General features: G+C 39.9%; 1 protein-coding gene across 4 annotated transcripts in view; it reads left to right on the top strand.

The window, feature by feature from the left end:
- Positions 1-14586, top strand: part of ATF7IP2 (activating transcription factor 7 interacting protein 2) — an 88820-nt gene extending 74234 nt beyond the window's left edge. For 2 of the 4 annotated variants that reach the window (XM_017953172.3, XM_003916524.5), the window contains exons 7-11: positions 5416-5489; positions 6799-6854; positions 7277-7343; positions 11831-11916; positions 12768-14586. In XM_017953172.3, the coding sequence (XP_017808661.2) occupies positions 5416-5489; positions 6799-6854; positions 7277-7343; positions 11831-11916; positions 12768-13181 (697 nt within the window). In that variant the 3' untranslated portion in view covers positions 13182-14586. The remainder of the gene's footprint in view (positions 1-5415; positions 5490-6798; positions 6855-7276; positions 7344-11830; positions 11917-12767) is intronic. The other 2 variants (XM_021931737.2, XM_021931738.2) reach the window with 2 other exon arrangements.
- Positions 14587-20972: the final 6386 nt, after the last annotated feature.

The following is a 20972-nucleotide window of genomic DNA, read 5'->3' as shown; positions in this document are numbered from 1 at the left end:
CCTTCTAATAATGAAAATTAAGCGAATTTACATGTTAGCCATTTGGATATCTTCTTTTATGAAGATTTTTGCTTTGTCTTTTCAAGTTTTTTTGACAGATACATTTATTATAAATACTTTCCTGACCCAAAGTCATGTTGTTTTATGAACCGACTGTACTTAATTTCAGTGTAGTCTTTTTTTCATAGACTGTATGAATGCTCCATCTTCCATATTTTTAAAATTATTAATCATAGTTATTTTAATGCTCTTGTTTTAACTCCAGTATTTGGATCACCTGTGCATCTGTTCCTATTGTTTTTCTGTCAGTTTCTGGTTTTTTGTTTGTTTGTTTTGGCATGCTTGATAGTTTCTGAAAAATTGTTGAGGCTCTAAGTGATGTCTTGCCATAAGACAAGGCTAATCCTCTGCTTGCCAAAAGACAAGGCTAATCCTCTGCTTGCCAAATAGAGTAGGGGTCTCATCACCTAATCTACTCGGGGAATGGTATCACAAGCCTTGTGGTAATCTTGGTAAGGCTTCTTATACCTCTAGTTCATTCTGGTCTCTAAGACATAGCCTACCATGGATCCCATCTGAAAGTTTGGACTGTTTGCCAGGGCTCCTTCACCTTGGTGGGTCCCAAATATTATTATTTACCTCGTAAATATAGTGAGACTGCCAAAAATTCTTCCTTTTTAAAGACTTTTTGCTCAGTTTCTTATACTCTCAAATAGCATTAATTGGAAGTACTGTAGCTTCAACCAAAGAAAAATTAACTGAAGGATTTTGAGATTGATAAAGTATTTTGACTGTCATATAATGAACATCTGAGAAGAATTACTTAAAATTTTCTTACAAATTAGCAATGAAAAATACAGCTATCAGTCTTTCATCCAATTTATGACTATTACTAGAAGACAAAAATATATATAAAAGAAATTTGACAATTTAGAGGGTAAAAGTGGATAGAAAATCAAATATTCTTTTTTTTTTCTTTTTTGAGGTGGATTCTCTCTCTGTCACCCAGGCTGGAGTGCACTGATGTAATCTTGGCTCACTGCAACCTGTGCCTCACGGGTTCAAGCAATTCTCCTGCCTCAGCCTCCTGAGTAGAGCTCCCACCACGCCTGGTAATTTTTTGTATTTTTAGCAGAGACGGGGTTTTGCCATGTTGTCCAGGCAGGTCTCGAACTCCTGACCTCAGGTGATCCAACCACCTCAACCCCACAAAGTGCTGGGATTACAGGCGTGAGCCATGGCACCCAGCCAAAAATCAAATATTCTTTTTTTTTTTTTGAGATGGAATTTTGCTCTAGTTGCCCAGGCTAGAGTGCAATGTCACGATCTCGGCTCACCACAACCTCTGCCTCCCAGGTTTAAGCGATTCTCCTGCCTCAGCCTCCCAAGTAGCTGGGATTAAAGGCCTGTGCCACCACGCCCAACTAATTCTGTATTTTTTAGTAGAGACGAGGTTTCTCCATGTTGGTCAGGCTGGTCTCGACCTCCTGACCTCAGGTGATCCTCCCACCGCCACCTCCCAAAGTGCTGGGATTACAGGCTGAGCCACCGCGCCTGGCCCAAATCAAATATTCTTAATAAAATTTAGATTTAAATATTTGTGTTTCTTAGTTAGAAATAATGGCAAATGTTAGAGTCCCACTGAGAAATGTGATATTTAAAAAGTTGTTGAATTTGTGTTTTTTTAAATCTGCATGGAAAACTGTTGAGCATGAACTGAAAAATGAACATGATTCTTGCCTCTCCCCGTGCAGTCAACAGCTACAGGAACTGACATTTTGCTGTAAACAAGGCAAATCGGGCTAAAAAAAATTGTTTTCAGATACTGTTCAACCAGGAGTTCAGGATCATGACTGGTAAAACGAATGAAATGAACTCTACCATTGTCCCAGCTTACTGCCTGGAGGCATTTTCCAGGTCAAGAGCAGGGATGGAGGAGGGATTCCAAACAGAGCCTTGTGGTCTTGCTGAGTTTAGGTCAGAGATTGGAGAGTCTGAGTTGGCTAGAAGTTATGAGGTGGAACAGTGAAGAGAAAAAAATTTAGACAGAGCTCTGAAGATCTGCAAAGGGTCCTTGAAATATTGGCTGAATACAGATCTGCATGCAAAAGATGAAACTACGAGAGACTGGGGAAAGAACTATTGGAAAGAAGGCCAAGTGATTGATTCCTAGAAGTCATACATCTTCTTTTCCCTCTGGCTAGGAGGATTGGGAACATTTTGCTTTCCCCTTGGCTAAAATGAAGAAAATTTGTAATCAGAAGTAACAAGTAGGGTCCACAGATGGGGATTGCTTTAGTGGGGCTCAATTAGTCCCAGAGATTGCAAAGAATCTATACACAGAAAAGCCAAAATCAAGCTTCAAAGGAATCAGGGTAATCCTAAGTAATTTAATTGCATGCCAGAACAAAGTCTAACACTCTTTTGAAGGAATGGAACAACATCCATTACCCAACAGCATAAATTTTACAGTGTCTGACATCTAATGAGAAATTCCCAGGCATGCAACATAGTAAAAAAAAAAAAATGGCCCATTAACAAGGAGAAGAATGAAGTGATCTACCTAGAAATAATGTGGACTTAGCAGATGACATAGAAGAGCTATTGCCAATATATCAGTGAAATAGGTATAGAAAATGTTCAGCCTAAAGCATGGAGAGGAAAAAGACCGAAAAAACAATGAACAGAGCATCAGAGACCTATGGAACAGTATCAAGGAGTCTAATACACATATTATTGGAGTATCACTAAGGCAGGGGCTGAGCAAATGTTTGAAGATACAATGTCTGCAAATTTTCCATAGTTGATGCAAACTCTCTATCCATAAATGAAAAAAAACTTAAATTCAAGCAGAAGAAACATAAAAGCATACAAAACCACATCATCAGATTGCTGAAAGTCAATGAGGAAGGGAAAATTTTTAAAAGTAGCCTCACAAAAGACACATCACATAGAAAGGAACAGAAAGTCTGACCAACATGGAGAAACTACATCTCTGCTAAAAATACAAAATTAGCCTGGCATTGTGGCGCATGCCTGTAATCCCAGCTATTCAGGAGGCTGAGGCAGGAGAATCAGTTTGAATGCAGGAGGCAGAGATTGTGGTGAGCCGAGGTCGTGCCACTGCACTCCGGCCTGGGCAACAAGAGTGAAACACCATCTCAAAAAAAAAAAAAGGAACAAAAAGTAGAATGGCACCAGACTTCATGCTGTAAGCTGAAGACATCTCTAAAATTGAGATCATAGATACTTCTAAAGTATTGAAAGGTTAAAAAAAAAAAAAAAAATTCCATTCAGAATTCTATATGCAGTGAAAATATGTTTCCAAAGTATAGGGGGAAAACAGATATTTTAAGCCAAAAAAAGGTGAGAAGAATACATCAACAGACCTACACTACAAGAAATTTTGGAGATTTTTCAGGCAAAAGGAAAATAGTATTAAATAGAAATTTGGATCTGTACAAAGTAATATAGACTGACAGACATTGTAAATATGTAGGCAAATAGAAAATATTTTTGTTTCTAAAATAGTGTATACACACACGCACTCTATATGGAAACACTACATCCTATATATGTACAATACATAGTTTAGAAATTATATATACACACACATACAAGCAAGAAACAATTGGAATTTGAAATTTAAAATGGATACCATTTACAATAACTTCAGAGATCATAATATATTTAGGAATAAACCAAAACTACCTAACCTAAAACTACAAAGTATTACTGAAGAAATTAAAGGAGACCTGAATAAGTGGTGAGATATATATGCAACTTTCATGAATTCATTAAGATGTTACTTCACCACAAATTGTATATCTATCAATGCCTCAGCCATTTTTGTAGAAAGTAACAAACTAGTTAAAAACTTAAGGCCAGGTGTGATGGCTTACACCTATAATCCCAGAACCTTGGGAGGCCAGGGCAGGAGGATCACTTGAGGTCAGGAGTTCAAAACCAGCCTGGCCAACATAAAAAACATTAAAAAAAATTTTTTTTGTTTAAAGTTAGCCAGGCCTGGTGACACATGCTGTCTTCCCAGCTACTTAGGAGGCCAAGGTGAGAGGATCCTTTGAGCCCAGGAGGTCTAGGCTTCAGCAAGATACATTTGCACCACTGCACTCCAGCCTGGGATACAGAGCAAGAGTTTGTCTCTTAAAATAAAAAATTTTATATACATTGAAAATGCAGAGACCTAGAAGATGAAAACAATGTTGGGAAAGAATAAAGTTAGAAGACTACACTATCTTTGTTCAAGACTTAACTATAAAGCTGTAGTATTAAGACAGTGTTGTTGGCATAGAGATAGGCATGTTGACCAATGGGCACACTAGAGAGTACACACACATGCAGTTCATTGGTTTACGACAAAGGTACCAATGTAGTTTAACAGGAAAAGATGTTCTTTTCAACAAATGTTGCTGGAATAGAGGGAAAAGTGAACCTCAGCTCTTACTTCATACAATAAACAAAAATTAACTCAAAATGGATCATACACCTAAGTACAAACAGTAAAAATATAAGATGTCTGCAAGAAAATGGTATAATTGGACTGGGCACGGTGGCTCACGCCTGTAATCCCACCACTTTGGGAGGCCAAGGTGGGCGGATCACCTGAGGTCAGGAGTTCAAGAGCAGCCTGACCAACATGGTGAAACCCTGTCTCTACTAAAAATATAAAAGCCGGGCGTGGTGGCATATGCCTATAATCCCAGCTACTCAAGAGGCTGAGGCAGGAGAGTCACTTGAACCCAGGAGGCAGAGGTTTCAGTGAGCCCAAGATTGCGCCATTGGGCTTCAGCCTGGGGGACAAGAGCAAAACTCCATCTCAAAAAAACAAAAAAGTCACTCATAAAAGAACAGGGTCAAAATGGCTTGAAATATTCTATAACCATAATCAGCATCATTTATCATCATTGCCTCAATTAAATTTGTGGTCAATATTGCTACTGGAGAGATACAGGAGCAGTTCTTTTTAAAATAATTTTCTTTGTTATAGTTTTCTACCTTTAGGAGTCCAGGTGTCTTTATGGGTCTTAATAGATTTCCATCATTAAATGATGTTTCATTTTTATAGAAGCAAGTATATATGCTCAAATGAATTTGCATGTTTTATACATTTATGTCCATTGTATATTTATATGTATTTTGAGTCATTGTGAAGGACCCATAAAACGTGGTAGGGATCTAATTACTGGATTTTGATGAACCTTTGGTCATATAACTGAATTGGTAATAAATGGAGTTTTTTTGGGTATTTGGTTTTATCATTTCTATTTGCCCCCACGATTGTTCAATTAAAACATTATGAAACGTTAAGTTAGAGGACTCTTAACCACTAATTGCATGTTTAAGCCTGATAATGCATGTTTAGTTTTTGTTTTTAATTTCTTTTTATCATTTTAGTAACAATGATGATGTTATGTTGATTTCTGTGGAAAGGCCTAATTTGACAACTCCAATTACATCAAATCCAACAGGTATCTTATAGTTGATTAGAATATGATCTATCAAGTTAGAAGGCCTTAAATCAGTGTTTGCTTAAAAGTGAAAAATTGAATAATATCTTTTAATAAAATGAAAAATTTAAATGTACTCTCAAATGTTCTAACTTATATCATGGTTAATATTACCTAAATGAATGATTCCTTAATGTAATTGAGATTTCATTTTAACCTTCTGTTTTATCAGTTTATGGCCTTTTTGTTTCTTTTATATGTTTAATGACTTTATAAGTTGTAAAACTACTTATTTTTAATCGTTTGCCCTGGCCTTTTGTTGATGGTAGTGATGGTTTGTTTTTTGTCTTTTTATTTTTTATTTATTAAGTTATCTTATAGTCAACTTAAGATTTAAAGTTTTTCTTGTCAGTCTGGGTGTGGTGGCTCATGCCTGTAATCCCAGCATTTTGGGAGGCCGAGGCAGACAGATCACCTGAGGTCAGGAGTTCAAGACCAGCCTGGCCAACAAAGTGAAACCCCATCTGTATTAAAAATACAAAAATTAGCCAGGCGTGGTGGCATGTACCTGTAATCCCAGCTACTCGGGAGGCTGAGGCAGGAGAATTGCTTGAACCTGGGAGGCAGAGACTGCAGTGAGCTGAGATCATGCTACTGCTCTCCAGCCTGGGCAACAGAGCAAGACTCCGTCTCAAAAAAAAAAAATTAACCTTACATTTCCAATGATAACATTTCTAAAAAAAAAAATTTTTCTCTCTGTCAAAAATAGCCATCTTGTTTGGCTCATAATTTCTTATCCAAAATTCCCCATTTTCATTTCATTTTCTACTATGTTAGAGTATTTGCATCGTAATTTTAAAGCTTTGCCTCCACTTATAGCTACTTACTTGTCCCCACAGTTTGGGCTGTTAAGATTGTGAATCAGAGAATTACAAAGGATGTTAATCATTTATCTTAGGCTTCCTACTGGTTCCAGGAAGGGCGCTTCTCAGCCATGTCAGGCAGTTGTAGTCTAAAGATACTGTGAATTAAAAGTGCGTGCATTTCCAACTGTATTTTCTCATGCAAATTTCTAGGTAGAAGGATTTTCAAAAAAAGAGTTACTAATATAGTTGCAAAGTTACAGAAAGAAAAAATGGCTTGACCCAAAGTTACATTTTTAAAAAAAAATTCATTCAGTCTTTGGAATAGGTAAAGGCAATTGAGTTACTTTTTATCACTATATAATTAACAGCTAATTAGCATCCCCATTATTTTGTTTTAGCATTCATATTTCACAAAGCCCATAAATATTGTGTAATCAATTTGTCAAATGTCTCATTTCTTTCAGATACCAGAAAAACTACATCAGGAAATTCTAGCAGTTCTCCTAATGCTGAAGTTACAGTAAGTAAGAAATACTAACTGAATATTGTTCATTTAAACATGTTAGTTCTAGGAACTTTAGTGTTTGCTACATGTTGGATGATTTAGTTTTAGTCCAGCTTACACATTGAAAAGCAGACAGCTAATGATAAGCATAATTCGTAACGATACTCATTTACCAAATTCATTTACATTCTCCTTAGTCTTATTCTCAGAAACCATATAGTATTTTACAAGAACTTTTTAATAGTAGAGTTAAACCACAGGAGACTTAGAGATGTTCCATCTCTAGTTTCTGAATGGTAATTTGAAATTACCATTTAAAATTACCAAATTTTTCTGAATAATAATTTAAAATTACCATTTAAAATTACCAAATGTTGAAGTTTTTAAAAACATTTTCAGCTATTGAGGCAAAGCTTTATTATTTACAATTTTTTTAGGCTGTACAGAAGAAACTTGATTTTATAATTGATTTGACAAAAGAAGGCCTATCCAACTGCAATACAGGTAAAATGATTTTTTAGATCTTTCTTTTGTAAAAAGGAGGGAAGGGTAACAACTCACAATGCACTGGGTTTACTTATGAAGTTTGTTTTAATATGTTAGTGTGCAGATGTTTATATCTCTATGCAGTTTTAGCACATGTGCAGATTCATGTAACTGCCATCACAGTCAAAGTACGGAACCTGTAGCCACAAGGCTCCTTCATGCTACCCCTTTATACTCACAGCTTGTTTCTGCCCCAATCCCTGGCAAACACCAATCTGTTCTGTACTATAACTGTTATTTCACAAATTTATATAAATTAGGTAATGCAATATGTGTTCTTCTGAGATTGACTTCTTCCACTCAGCATAATTCTGAGGGTCATCCACATTGTTGTGTATCAGTAGTGTGGTCCTCTTTATTGGCAAGAGTAGCCCGTGGTGTGGATGCATCATAATTTGTTTATTCATAAACCCACTGAAAGACATCTGGCATGTTGGGGACTTTTACAAATTTCTTTTCTTCCTGTGGTACATACTTTTTTCCCTAACCACAACAATAGCTACTGAGAGGACGCACGGAGAGACAGAAACTGGGGTATAACATGAAAATGTAGAGGGAGAGTGACAACAGTGTCTTTCACAGATTTAAGGAAAAACAAGTGAAATACAATCATGGGGCTGGGGATCACTTACAAGGTCTCATTGAAATTTAATGAGAAGTATAAACCCACATATCCAAGATGTTTAATAAACTCCAGGATAAACGCAAAAGAAGTCATACCAAGACATATCATAGTCAAGTTCCTGAAATCCAGTGATAAGGAGAAAAGTGAAGATACAATGTGGGTGAAAGAACAGAGAATTCACAGGTTTCTAGGCTAGAACAATGCAAGCCAAAAGACAATTGAATGACTTCATTAAAAGTCTGGAGGAAAATAACTATCAACCTGTAATTCTTTATCTAGAAAATATCTTTCAAAAATGAAAGCAACTTTGGGAGGTCAGGTCAGGAGGATGGCTTGAGGTCAGGAGGATGGCTTGAGGCCAGGAGTTTGAGAACAGCCTAGGCAACATAACGAAACCCCATCTCTACAAAAATAAGAATAAATCAAAATTAAAATTTTTCAGATCAACAAAATGCGTTGCCAGCAGACCTTTGCTATCAGAAATAAAGGAAGTTCTTCAAGTGATAGTAAAAGATACCAGATAGAAAGCAGATCTACACAAAGGAATAAAACTATTATAGAATGTATATAGAAGTCAGTAGATGAAAACAGTAGTGCAAAAGATAGTCACAGGATTGAAAGTATGCTGTTATAAGGCTCTAAAGTAGAGTGGTGTCATGTTGTTTGAAGCTAGAGATATATATGGTAATGTCTAGAGCAACAGTTTTTTTCTTTTACATAGAAGTAAAGCTAAAAAACCAGTAGTGGAGATAAACGAAATTTTTAAAATACCCAATCTAAGAAGCCAGAAAAAAATAAAAAATAAGAGAAAAAAACAGCAGAGAAAGAACAAACAAGACTAATAGAGAACAAAAGGCAAAAGAATCAATTTAAACCTGACCACACTGATAATAAATATAAGTGGTCCAAACACTCCATTGAAAAGCACTGTTAGACTGGAGAACAATACAAGTCTCAACTGTGATTACAAGAGATGTACTTTAAAAAGGAAATAAACATTAATTGGGTTGGAATGAAAGTCCTGTCTCGTCTCTTATTATCATAAAGTTGAGCTTCTATTGCAGTCTGTTTTAATTTGCTAAAGGCCTATTGACTTACTGCCTTGAAAGAAGGAATATTATTTACAAGAAATTATATTTGCTAGGATATTTTAAATATTCAGCTGTTGGCTAAAAATTTAAAGGTTATTTGTATTAGTTCTTAACCTACAGATTATAATTTTACAAATCTGTCTCTTAAAGCTAGTACAAAAGAGCTCAACAGACTCTCTAAAATAATAAACTCATTAATTCTTCTAGGAAGGTTTTTGTAAAAATACCAGTAAATAAGGGACTAACTCTGAAACAACAGTACAGAATCTTGTTCATCTTTGTCAAAAGAAAAATACAAGTAAATTTCATTTGGAGGATTCATAAAATGTATTAGTTATATCATAGGATATAAAGGATCTAAAATGGTTTTTACTGCTTAATTCTGGGATTTTTAGCTACCCAGCTTTCATACTTTCCAGTATAAACCCGCTTTTCTTAACCATCCCTGTATTTACTCTCCCCAGTTGTGTGTGTGTGTGTGTGTGTGTGTTTTAACTTTATGTTCTGGTGTACATGTACAGGACGTGCAGATTTGTTACATAGGTAAATGTGTGCCATGGTGGTTTGCTGCACCTATCAACCCATCACCTATGTGTTAAGCCTGGCATGCATTAACTATTTTTCCTGATGTTCTCTCCACCCCCCACCCTCCCCCAACAGGCCCAGTGTGTGTTATTCCCCTCCCTATGTCCATGTGTTCTCATTGTTTAGCTTCCACTTACAAGTGAGAACATGTGGTATTTAGTTTTCTGTTCCTGGATTACTTTGCTGAGGATAATGGCTTCTAGCTCCATCCATGTCCCTGCAAAGAATAGGATCTCATTTCTTTTTATGGCTGCATAGTATTCCATGTGTATATGTACCACATTTTCTCTATCTAGGCTATCATGGATGGGCTTTTGGGTTGATTCCATGTCTTTGCTATTGTGAATAGTGCTGCAATTAACATATACATGCATGTATCTTTATAGTAGAATGATTAATATTCCTTTGGGTATATACCCAGTAATGAGACTGCTAGGCCAAATGACAATTTTATGATGAAATCGTCAAAAGCAATTGCAACAAAAGCAAATATTGACAAATGGGATCTAATTAAAGAGCCTCTGTACCGCAGAAGAAACTGTCATCAGCAGACAGACAACCTACAGAATGGGAGAAAATTTTTGCAATCTGTCTATCTGACAAAGGTCTAATACCCAGAATCTACAAGGAACTTAAGGAAATTTACAAGAAAAGTAACCCCATTAAAAAGTGGGCAAAGGGCCGGGCGCGGTGGCTCAAGCCTATAATCCCAGCACTTTGGGAGGCCGAGACGGGCGGATCACGAGGTCAGGAGATCGAGACCATCCTGGCTAACATGGTGAAACCCTGTCTTTACTAAAAAAAATACAAAAAACTAGCCTGGCGAGGTGGCGGGTGCCTGTAGTCCCAGCTACTCGGGAGGCTGAGGCAGGAGAATGGCATAAACCCGGGAGGCGGAGCTTGCAGTGAGCTGAGATCCGGCCACTGCACTCCAGCCTGGGCGACAGAGTGAGACTCCATCTCAAAAAAAAAAAAGAGTGGGCAAAGGACACGAACAGACATTTCTCAAAAGAAGACGTACATTTGGCCAACAAACATGAAAAAAAGCTCAACATCACTGATCGTCAGAGAAATGCATATCAAAACCACAGTGAGATACCATCTCATGCCTGTCAGAATGGCGATTATTAAAGTCAAAAAACAACAGATGCTGGTGAGGATATGGAGAAATAGGAATGCGTTTACACTGTTGGTGGGAATGTAAATTAGTTCCACCATTGTGGAAGACAGTCTCAGTGATTTAGAACTGGAAATACTTTTTTTTTTTTTTGAGACAGTCTCGCTCTGTCCTCTGTCACCCAGGCTAGAATGCAGTGGCTTGATCTCAGCTCACTTCAACCTCTGCCTCCCAGGTTTAAGCAATTCTTCTGTGTCAGCCTCCCGAGTAGCTGGGACTACAGGCATGCACCACCATGCCCGGCTAATTTTGTATTTTCAGTAGAGATGAGATTTCACCATGTTGCCCAGGCTGATTTGGAACTTCTGACCTCAAGTCATCTGTGTCCTAAAGTGCTGGGATGATAGGCATGAGCCTCTATACCCAGCCTCCCCAGTTGTTTTCAATCCATTCTTTTACCTACTTGTACCTTCTTTCCCTCCCACCCACCCACATTTTTCCTATTCGCCTCCTTTCTTCTTCTCACCATCTATTTTCCTTTCCGTTTCTCCTCCTCCCCCTCTTCTTTTCCCCACTCCACATTTTATATGTAATTCCTTCCAGATGAGCACAGACCTCATTAGTTGAGATTTTTTTAATCCCAACCCACATGATTTTTAGTTTGAATTCCTAAAACTTGGGTATAGATTATAAATGGCTCTGTGTTTGAACATCTTTGTTGGCCTAACGAGAAAATTTGCCTCTAAGATCGTTGATCAGAGGTCTGTGTCTCATGTGTAAACATATCTGGTTCCCAGCTACACAGTGTCTAAAGTGTTTACCTTAAGCGGAATTTTTGTCACCCTAAAAATTTTCTATTTTTGGTACCTCTGTATCTTGAACTTTAACTAAAAGTGTATCTTCATAATTCAGTTTTATAATTTTAATTCACATTTAATTATCACCAAAGATGTAAACTATATCTTAAAGGCTATGGAATTGATTCTTGCAGATAAAATTTACTTCTTAAACCTTGTGTTGTTCACAGAAAGTCCAGTATCCCCCCTGGAGTCACATTCGAAAGCTGTTTCAAACTCAAAAGAAACAACCCCATTGGCACAAAATGCAGCCCAGGTACTGATTCAGAGTGCTCTGTAAGGGATATTTATTCCAAATTGAGTGGGAAGTACCTATCTTACTCTTGAAGAAACATTTGGGTCACATTTCAGCTTAGAAAACAATTTAATATGCTGTTGTTAATCTACTTATTTATACAGTTAAAATCATTCAATTGAGTTTTACAGAAGCTACAGAAGTTAAAACAAATACTTTTTTTAAATTGAACAAATTGGAAAAGAAGCAATAGCCATTGTTGATGAGGATGGGAGGAAAAGGGTGTTCTCATACACTGACACTTTTTTTCTTTTTTTTGACACCACATCTTGCCCAGACTATACCGAATCTTGCCCTGTCGCCCAGGCTATAGTGCAGTGGCGTGATCGTGGCTCACTGCAACATCTACCTCCTGGGTCCAAGTGAGTCCCCTGCCTCAGCCTCCCAAGTAGCTGGGATTACAGGTGTGCACCACCACACCCAGCTAATTTTTGTATTTTTAGTAGAGACGGGGTTTCGCGATGTTGGCCAGGCTGGTCTCAAACTCCTGACCTCAGGTGAGGCAACGCACCCAGCCACGCTGACACTTTTCATGTAAATTAGTACAGTGTTTGAGAACGCAATTTGGAAATGAGATGGAATATTTATCCCACATGTCTAGAACCTAACCCATTCTGGATTATTGACATTCCAGGGTGTAGAAATCTTAAATCCAAAAGAGGATTATGCTTAAAGGACTGGATCCAGCCTCACATATTATTGAAATACCCTTTTATTATTTTGATAAATGGATTGAAGAATGGGAAGTATATATTTCTACAACTGCAATTGACCACTTTAAAAGCTATACTTTCTTACAATTGTGTTTTTAGGTTCCTGAGTCCTTTGAGCACCTGCCACCTCTCCCAGAACCACCAGCACCACTACCTGAATTAGCAGACAAAACCCGAGACACACTTCCTCCCCAGAAGCCTGAGCTCAAAGTGAAACGGGTTTTCAGACCAAATGGCATTGCCCTGACTTGGAATATAACCAAAATCAATCCCAAGTGCGCTCCTGTAGAAAGCTACCACCTCTTCCTGTGTCATGAGAACTCTAATAATAAATTGATTTGGAAGAAGATTGGAGAAATTAAAGCTTTACCACTCCCCATGGCCTGTACTTTATCTCAGTTTTTAGCTTCCAACAGATACTATTTTACTGTCCAGTCAAAAGATATTTTTGGACGATATGGACCATTCTGTGACATAAAATCTGTCCCTGGGTTTTCTGAAAATCTTACCTAAAAGAGAGGTCTTTAATAATTACATATTATAGTACTTTTTTTTCATATTTGTTTGTTTGTTTATAATGTTACTGTAATACTATTTGCCGTTGTAAAAGGCCAGCTCAGATTGTGAGCCCTTTCTATTGGGACAGTCCTCTTCTATATGTTGTAAGTGGCCAGTACTTTGATGAATTTCTGGTTTGTATTAAATATGTCCTTCCAATGGATAAGTTCTAAAACATATGCTGTCTTGGTCGCGTGTTGCTGAGGTGTGTTGTGAACAATACCTTTGACTGTGAAACTGCTGCTTCTATGAGAAGACCTAGGATACAAGCAGCCACTGTTTCCTGCATTAACAATCAGCTTTTAGTGACCTGCTATGGTCAGCATAGCTACAGGAAAAGTCAGCCCTTGACTGAGGGCCAGATCATCCCTGGAGTGCACCTCTACCAAGATTTTATGAAAAGATGACATGTTGGACTGCATAATACAAATTAATATAAAAATTAAATTTTTTTTTTTTTGAGATGGAATCTTGTTCCATTGCCCAGGGTAGAGTACACTGGCACAATATCAGCTCACTGCAACCTCCATCTCCCAGGTTCAAGCAATTCTCCGGTATCAGCCTCCTGAGTAGCTGGGACTACAGTAGCTTGCCACCACGCCCAGCTAATTTATTTTTAGTGGAGATGAGGTTTCACCTTGTTGGTCAGGCTGGTCTCAAACTCCTGACCTCAGGGGATCCACCCACCTCGGCCTCCCAAAGTGCTGGGATTACAGGCATGAGCCACCACACCTGGCCAAAAACTAAAAGATTTTATGAAAAGAAATGGCTTCGCATTCTATTCAGCTTCTAAGTGGGCTATTCATTTGTGCCCCTCCTCTTTTTTGTTTTGTTTTGCACTATGTCAGTCATTTGGGGAAAAAGCCTGGAGGTCTTTCCTGAATCTGTTCGTAGACATAATAAAATGTGTGCTGTGTACACAAAAACATAATAGTATCTCTCATGAAAGCATTACCCAACCTGCTGTTTGAGTTGAGAATGGATTTGTCCACCTTAGATGTGAGGCTTTAGTTTGCTGATTTCCTAAATGCTACCCTTTGATCATTTCCTGGCTGCCATCCCAATACTAAGGGGCTCAGATGTGTCTTGTGCCCACCTCTTCCTGAGAAGAAGTGGAGCTGTGACTAGTACAAGCAGCCCAAGAAACTCTGAACAGGACCCAATGGAGGCAAACTTGGGAAAATAACTGGGATGATAAAAAATAAAAAAAATCCCAACTGTTTGAAAGTTCGAAAGAGGGGCGTTCTTTCCTGGTACATGGTGAAAGTTCAGGCTCCAGAGGCTCAAAACAGGGAACGGTTTTCCTTGGCATTTTGTAAATGCTCTCACATCTGCAGTAATAAAGCTGTTATTTTCTGCAGTCTTCTATGTCTTTATTTTTAAGAAAATTACTGATTCATGAGAGGAACTGCCCTGTGGGTTCCCATTTCCTGCTCAGAGCCACCCTGGGTGAAGATTTCACCCTGGGATTGTCATGGACTAGACATTCACTCACTGTGAAGCCCAAAGACGCAGCCCATAAACAAGATTTTGGTACCCATCACCAAGTGAACCTACATCTGCAACTACTGGGCCATCTGGAAAGATGAACGATGCTCAAGTCTCTAGCAAATGAGCCTTTATGATCAAAGGAGGAGAGAGAAAGGCTGACAGCAAACATCTTAGAGGTGGTACCTCAGAAAGCATTACTGTTTTGCCTTTTGGAGAGGCAGGGGCAAGATCAACTGTTCGTTCATTTGTTTTTGAGATAGGATCTCTGTTACCCAGGCCGGAGTGCAGTGGCACCACCATCAGCGTCCCTGCAGCCTCGACTTCTTGAGCTCAAGTGATCCTCCCACCTTAGCCTTTCAAGTAGCTGAGACTACAGGTGTGCACCACCATGCATGGCTAATTTGTTTGAATTTTAGTATTGCTGAGGTCTCACTATATTGCCCAGCTTGGTCTTGAGCTCAAGGGATCCTTCCGCCTCAGCCTCCTAAAGTGCTTGGATTATAGGCAAATCCTCAACTGTTAACACATCAGTGACACCAGGAAGGAGCTAGCCAGCCTAAGGACGAAAAAGTCCTGCCAATAACATAGTCACACAGTACAGAGAACCCACACCCTGACCCCACCCTATGAAATGCTTCCTATACTTCCAGTGGGAAACCTTTATACCTTCGTTAGGTAACAGAATCAAACTGAGTAATGACTGAAAATTGAATACATTGAGAAAAGGCTATGGAGTGGCCCAAGGAATTACCAGGAATCCTAGAGACTCAAGGAAAAAAATACTTTGCAACAACCCAACCAAGTTTCAAACCTCATACAGTTTATGCAATTCACATTCTACATAATGACACGTTGGACATTTTATGCCCATTTTAAAGATGGAGAGACAGGCCTAGAGAGCTTAGGAGACTGGTGCAAGGTCACAGAGGCCCAGGGAATAACTACAGTCGGGATTCAAAACCAGCTACATGGTTCTGATTCATGCTGTGTACACCATGCTCTGCTGTCTGTGGGAACTACACTGAAGGAACAGTTAGAATTCACACTCTGCTGCCTTGTGGCTCCAGATTGAAATCCCAGCATCTGATTGGCTTATCCTAGGGCATACGTTCAAGTTGCAAGGTGAATTGGAGAAGCAAATCTCTGGTATTTCTAATCTTCAGTGAGAGGTGTACACAAGGTAAGTGTGGTGGTTCTGCACTGTGTCCTGTAGCTAAGCTAGAACTACCTACCCAGAATTTCTTTCCCTGGCTGGTTCAAGGTTAGCATTGATCACAAGACATTATGCTGAGATTTGAAGAGCAGAAGTGAAATGACATTACATGTCTTAGGTTCCGAAGGGCAGTGCAGGACATCAGAATGAGGCAGCTGATGTGCGCTGTTGCTGATCTGCGAGTTGATGGACCTGCAGCTCCTGCAGCTGCCATCAAAGCCATCTCTAGCCTATCCAAGTACAGGACACGTATGGGTGCTGCTGTGTGTTTTTCCTACAGCCCATTATTCCCATGGCGTCAAGGTGGGATTGGTGACACAGGTTCCAGTTTGTACTTGGTCCCAACCACATCCATCCTTCCTCCCCAACAGCCTGCCTGGCTGACTGATGGTGACTCCAGGCTTCACAATAGACACAAAAGGAACAGTTTGTGTGGACTTCTCTACCAGTTCTCATGCATAGGAACAAATCTAACTCCATGAGAGATATGTCTTGTTGAATACCATGAGTTCTAAATTTCTCTTCAAACAATCAGTATGTCAGTATATTCAGTTCTTTGTTCTCCATTTTAAAGCTTAACTTCCTCATTCTCCTCAGCCCTAGTTTCAGTAAACAACCTTTTCCACCAGTTCTAATCAGTAGTTCAGCTCTGTTCTCCTGTTCTGTCCTGAGTCACCCTGGTCACCTGCTCTGACCTGAGTCATCCTGAGTCACCTGTTCTGTAACCGCCCTTCCCGCCAAACTACTCACCCCACCACTCCAGCTCGTATCCCTGCTGTCTTTAAAATAGCCACTCGGAATTAGCTTACACTGTGTCGTCCAACCCTAGCCAATAAGGGAATGACACAGCAGTAGGGGCTACCTGTGTCAGAATAAAAACCCCTTTCCCCTCCCTTGTTCAGGTGGGCTCTCACCATTGCTCCACCCACGAGTTGCACACTTCACCACAACCTCGTCGAATGTTGGGTGGAAGGAAAACTCAAACTGGCTTGGGAAGGACTCTATCTAGTGCTTCTAACCATCCAAGATCACAGTTCGAATAAGTGACTCATCACACCTGGGTCAAAAGAGCAACACCCCTTCCAAAATCATGGATAGCTATTCCAGGGCCAATTCCAACCAAGCTACAGCTAAAACGGGTTTGATCTTCTTATATTGCATCTCTTTCTTTTCCCCTTCTATTGCTAGTCCTCTCGTTATTAATGTAACTAGGTCAAGTTCACCCCAAACTATTACTTTTGATGCTTGCCTTGTGATACCCTGTGGAGATTTGCCAAACCAGAGGCAACTCACCACCTCAGAAAAGTATTTTTATCCTTCCTAGCTCTCCTCAGACTAGAAGTCTGTTAACTGGGATAAGTTAGTTTGGGTAGAGTTTGATGAAGATTCCAGTATAGGCCGGGCGCGGTGGCTCAAGCCTGTAATCCCAGCACTTTGGGAGGCTGAGGCGGGTGGATCACGAGGTCAGGAGATCGAGACTATCCTGGCTAACATGGTGAAACCCCGTCTCTACTAAAAATACAAAAAACTAGCCGGGCGTGGTGGTGGGCGCCTGTAGTCTCAGCTACTTGGGAGGCTGAGGCGGGAGAATGGCGTGAACCCGGGAGGCGGAGCTTGCAGTGAGCCGAGATCACGCCACTGCACTCCAGCCTGGGAGCACAGCGAGACTCCGTCTCAAAAAAAAAAAAAAAAAAAAAGATTCCAGTATAAACTGGGAATCTTGTCCTCCTAGAGCAGAAGTTCTCTGACAAAGTTGGTCCAATGCTCTACAAAATACTAAAGAGCAAGGATGGACCGCCCCAACTAGTACTTGCAGCTTCTTGAAACCATATATTTGTTTTACTAAAGGAGTTACCGCTCCCCATTGTCAGCTGAACCAGTGTAATCCAGTACAGGTTACCATCTCTTCTCCCCAGAGGTCTTCCCCTTCATTAAGCTGTTTCTATGCTATAGGAACAGAAATCTCAGAGAAGGATCCCATAAGATCCTTAGAAATGTGCTTCATTGCCTCCTCACCTCCTGCACTGCCTTCTCCCTCCCCTAAGTTCTCCACTAACCAAACCTTCTCTCGTTATATACGCAGTGATAGGACCAAAGTAGACGTTGAGGAAGTAAATCATTTAAAATAAACTTTAGCAATAGAGACAGGATATTGAGATGCAAATGCCTGGTTGGAATGGATCCAATATTCTGTTCGCATGCTAAACAAAGCAATTGTTACGCCTGTGCTCACGGCAGGCCAGGGGCCCAGATTGTCCCCTTACCACTAGGATGGTCCTCCAGTCGACCAGGCATGGGCTATACAGTAGCTCTTTTCCAGGATCCCACTGCCTGGGGTAACAATTCATGCCAAGCTGTCTCTCTGCTATATCCCAAAGTTTGATACCCTGTGGGTCAGCCCACGAGGGCCATCCAACCTCTATCTCCTGACACTAAGTTCATTTCGTGTCTCTCATGACAAGGAGGGAACTTAGCATTCCTTGGAGACCTGAAAGGATGCACTGAGCTTAAGACTTTTCAGCAGCTTACCAGTCAGCCCTTGTTCATCCCTGAGCAGATGTGTGGCAGTATTGTGGTGGGCCTTTACTGGACACTCTGCCAAGTAACTGGAGCAGCACTTGTGCTCTAGTCCAACTGGCTATCCCTTTCACCTTGGCATTTCATCAACCAGAGAGAGGGAAAATATAACATCATAAAACAAGGGAAGCCCTTTAAGGGTCTTTCAACCCTCATGTTTATTTAGATTCAACTAGAGTCCCATGAGGAACACTAGATAAATTTAAAGCCCAAGATCAAATATCTGCAGGATTTGAGTCAATATTTTGGTGGGTGACAATAAGAATGTAGATTGGATAAATTACACTTATTACAACCAACAGCGGTTTATTAACTACACTAGAGATGCTGTTAAAGGAATAGCTGAGCAATTAGGGGCTACTAGCCAGATGGCTTGGGAAAATAGAATAACCTTAGCCATGATATTAGCAGAAAGAGTAGGAGTTTGCATCATGATTAAAACTCAGTATTGTACCTTCATCCCAAACAATACCACCCCTGATGGAAGTATAACCAAGGCATTGCAAAGTCTAACCGTTCTGTCCAATGAATTAGCCAAAAACTCAGAAATAAATAACACTTTCTCAGGGTGGCTAGAAAGGTGGTTCAGTAAATGGAAAGAAATCATAGCCTCAATTCTTACTCCTCTTGCAGCTGTAATAGGTGTACTCATTCTTGTTGGGTGTTGTGTCGTACCATGCATCCATGGGCTGGTGCAGAGACTCATAGAGATAGCACTTACTAAAACCTCCCTTAACTCTCCTCCACCTTATTCAGAGAAGCTTCTTCTTTTAGAGAATCAAGCAGAACAACTAAGACAAGACATGTTAGGGAAGTTTGAAGAGAAAGAACTGTAAAATTCAAGAGGATGGAGTTGTTGAATATAGTGAATTCTAAATTTCTCTTCAAAGAATCATTATGTCAGTATGTTCAGTTCTTTGTTCTCCATTTTAAAGTTTAACTTCCTCGTTCTCCTTGCCCCTAGTTTCAATAAACAACCTTTTCCACCAGTTCTAATCAGTAGTTCATATCTGTTCCCCTGGTCACCTGCTCTGTCCTGAGTCACCCCTGGTCACCTGCTCTGTCCTGAGTCATCCTGAGTCACCTGTTCTGTAAACGCCCTTCCTGCCAAACTATTCACCCCACCACTCCAGTTCATACCCCTGCTCTCTTTAAAACAGCCATTCAGAATTAGCTTAGACTGTGTGGTCCAACCCTAGCCAATAGGGGACACGGCAGTAGGGGCTACCTACATCATGAATAAAAAACCCTTCCCCTCCCTTGTTCAGGTGTGCTCTTGCCATTCATTGCTCCATCGTGAGTCACACCCTTCTATAGAAGTAAAATTGCCTTGCTGAGAAAATTAAATGTATGTTCGAGTGCTATTTCTTTTGTGGCACCAAAAAATTATTTCTAACTTTCTATAGCCTCGATGGCTCCCTCCCTGAGATGATGGGGACTCCCAGAACACAGGAAGAGCAACCTTGCTCTGAGGAGTTGAGGAGGGCAGTAGCTTCCCAACCTATCCTGGAAAGCAGCATATCTCATTCACTGGTGTGTGCTAGAATATGGACTTCACAAATACACCCTTGGGTCTGAAAGTCAGTTCCAACACTTAACTGATTTAGGCAACATGTTTTATGTCTCTGAGCCTTCTTTTTCTCTATGTGCAAAATGTAGACAGTACTGGCCGCCTACATTTTGTAACAGTTTCCTTTCCTTCTCTGCCCTTCTCTTTTCTCTTTCCCCCTTCTTTCCTCCTTCCTTCTCCCTCTTTTTCTCCATTTCTTTTTCCATAATTAATCGGTTCTTCTTCTATTAAGAGGTGAGACTAAGCCAGGTGTGGTGGCTCATGCCTGTAATCCCAGCACTTTGGGAAGCTGGGGCAGGCAGATCACCTAAGGTCAGAAGTTTGAGACCCACCTGGCCAACATGGCAAAACACCCCCTGTACTGGAAAAAAAAAAAAAAAAAAAAAAAATTAGCCAGGTGTGGTGACGCACAACTGTAATCCCAGATACTCAGGAGGCTGAGGCAGGAGAAGTGCTTGAACCTGGGAGGCAGAGGTTGCATGAGCTGAGATCATGCCACTGCACTTCAGCCTGGGTGACAAGAGCAAAACTCTGTCTCAAAAAATAAAAATTTAAAAAAAGTAAGACTAAGAATCCTGATAGATACATACAGTGCCATTGTAAGGAATAAATCAGTGTGGTAAATTCTTACAGTTTTATGGTTCTGTTTGCTTTTTTTAGTTCAATAGTTTTTGGGGTATGGGTAGTTTTTGGTTACATGGATGAATTCTTTACTGGTGAATTCTGAGATTTTATTATACCTGTCATCCAAGCAGTATACACTATACCCAGTATGTAGTCTTTTATCTCTCACCCAACTCCCAATCTCAGCCCACCTCAAGTCCCCAAAGTTCATTATATCACTCCATATGTTTTTGCATCCTCATAACTTAGCTTCCACTTAAAAGTAAAAACA

Source organism: Papio anubis, chromosome 18 (assembly GCF_008728515.1).
Source record: "Papio anubis isolate 15944 chromosome 18, Panubis1.0, whole genome shotgun sequence".
Classification (NCBI taxonomy): domain Eukaryota; kingdom Metazoa; phylum Chordata; class Mammalia; order Primates; family Cercopithecidae; genus Papio; species Papio anubis.
The sequence above is the reverse complement of the archived record's forward strand: the minus strand, read 5'-3'. Positions and strand labels throughout refer to the sequence as shown.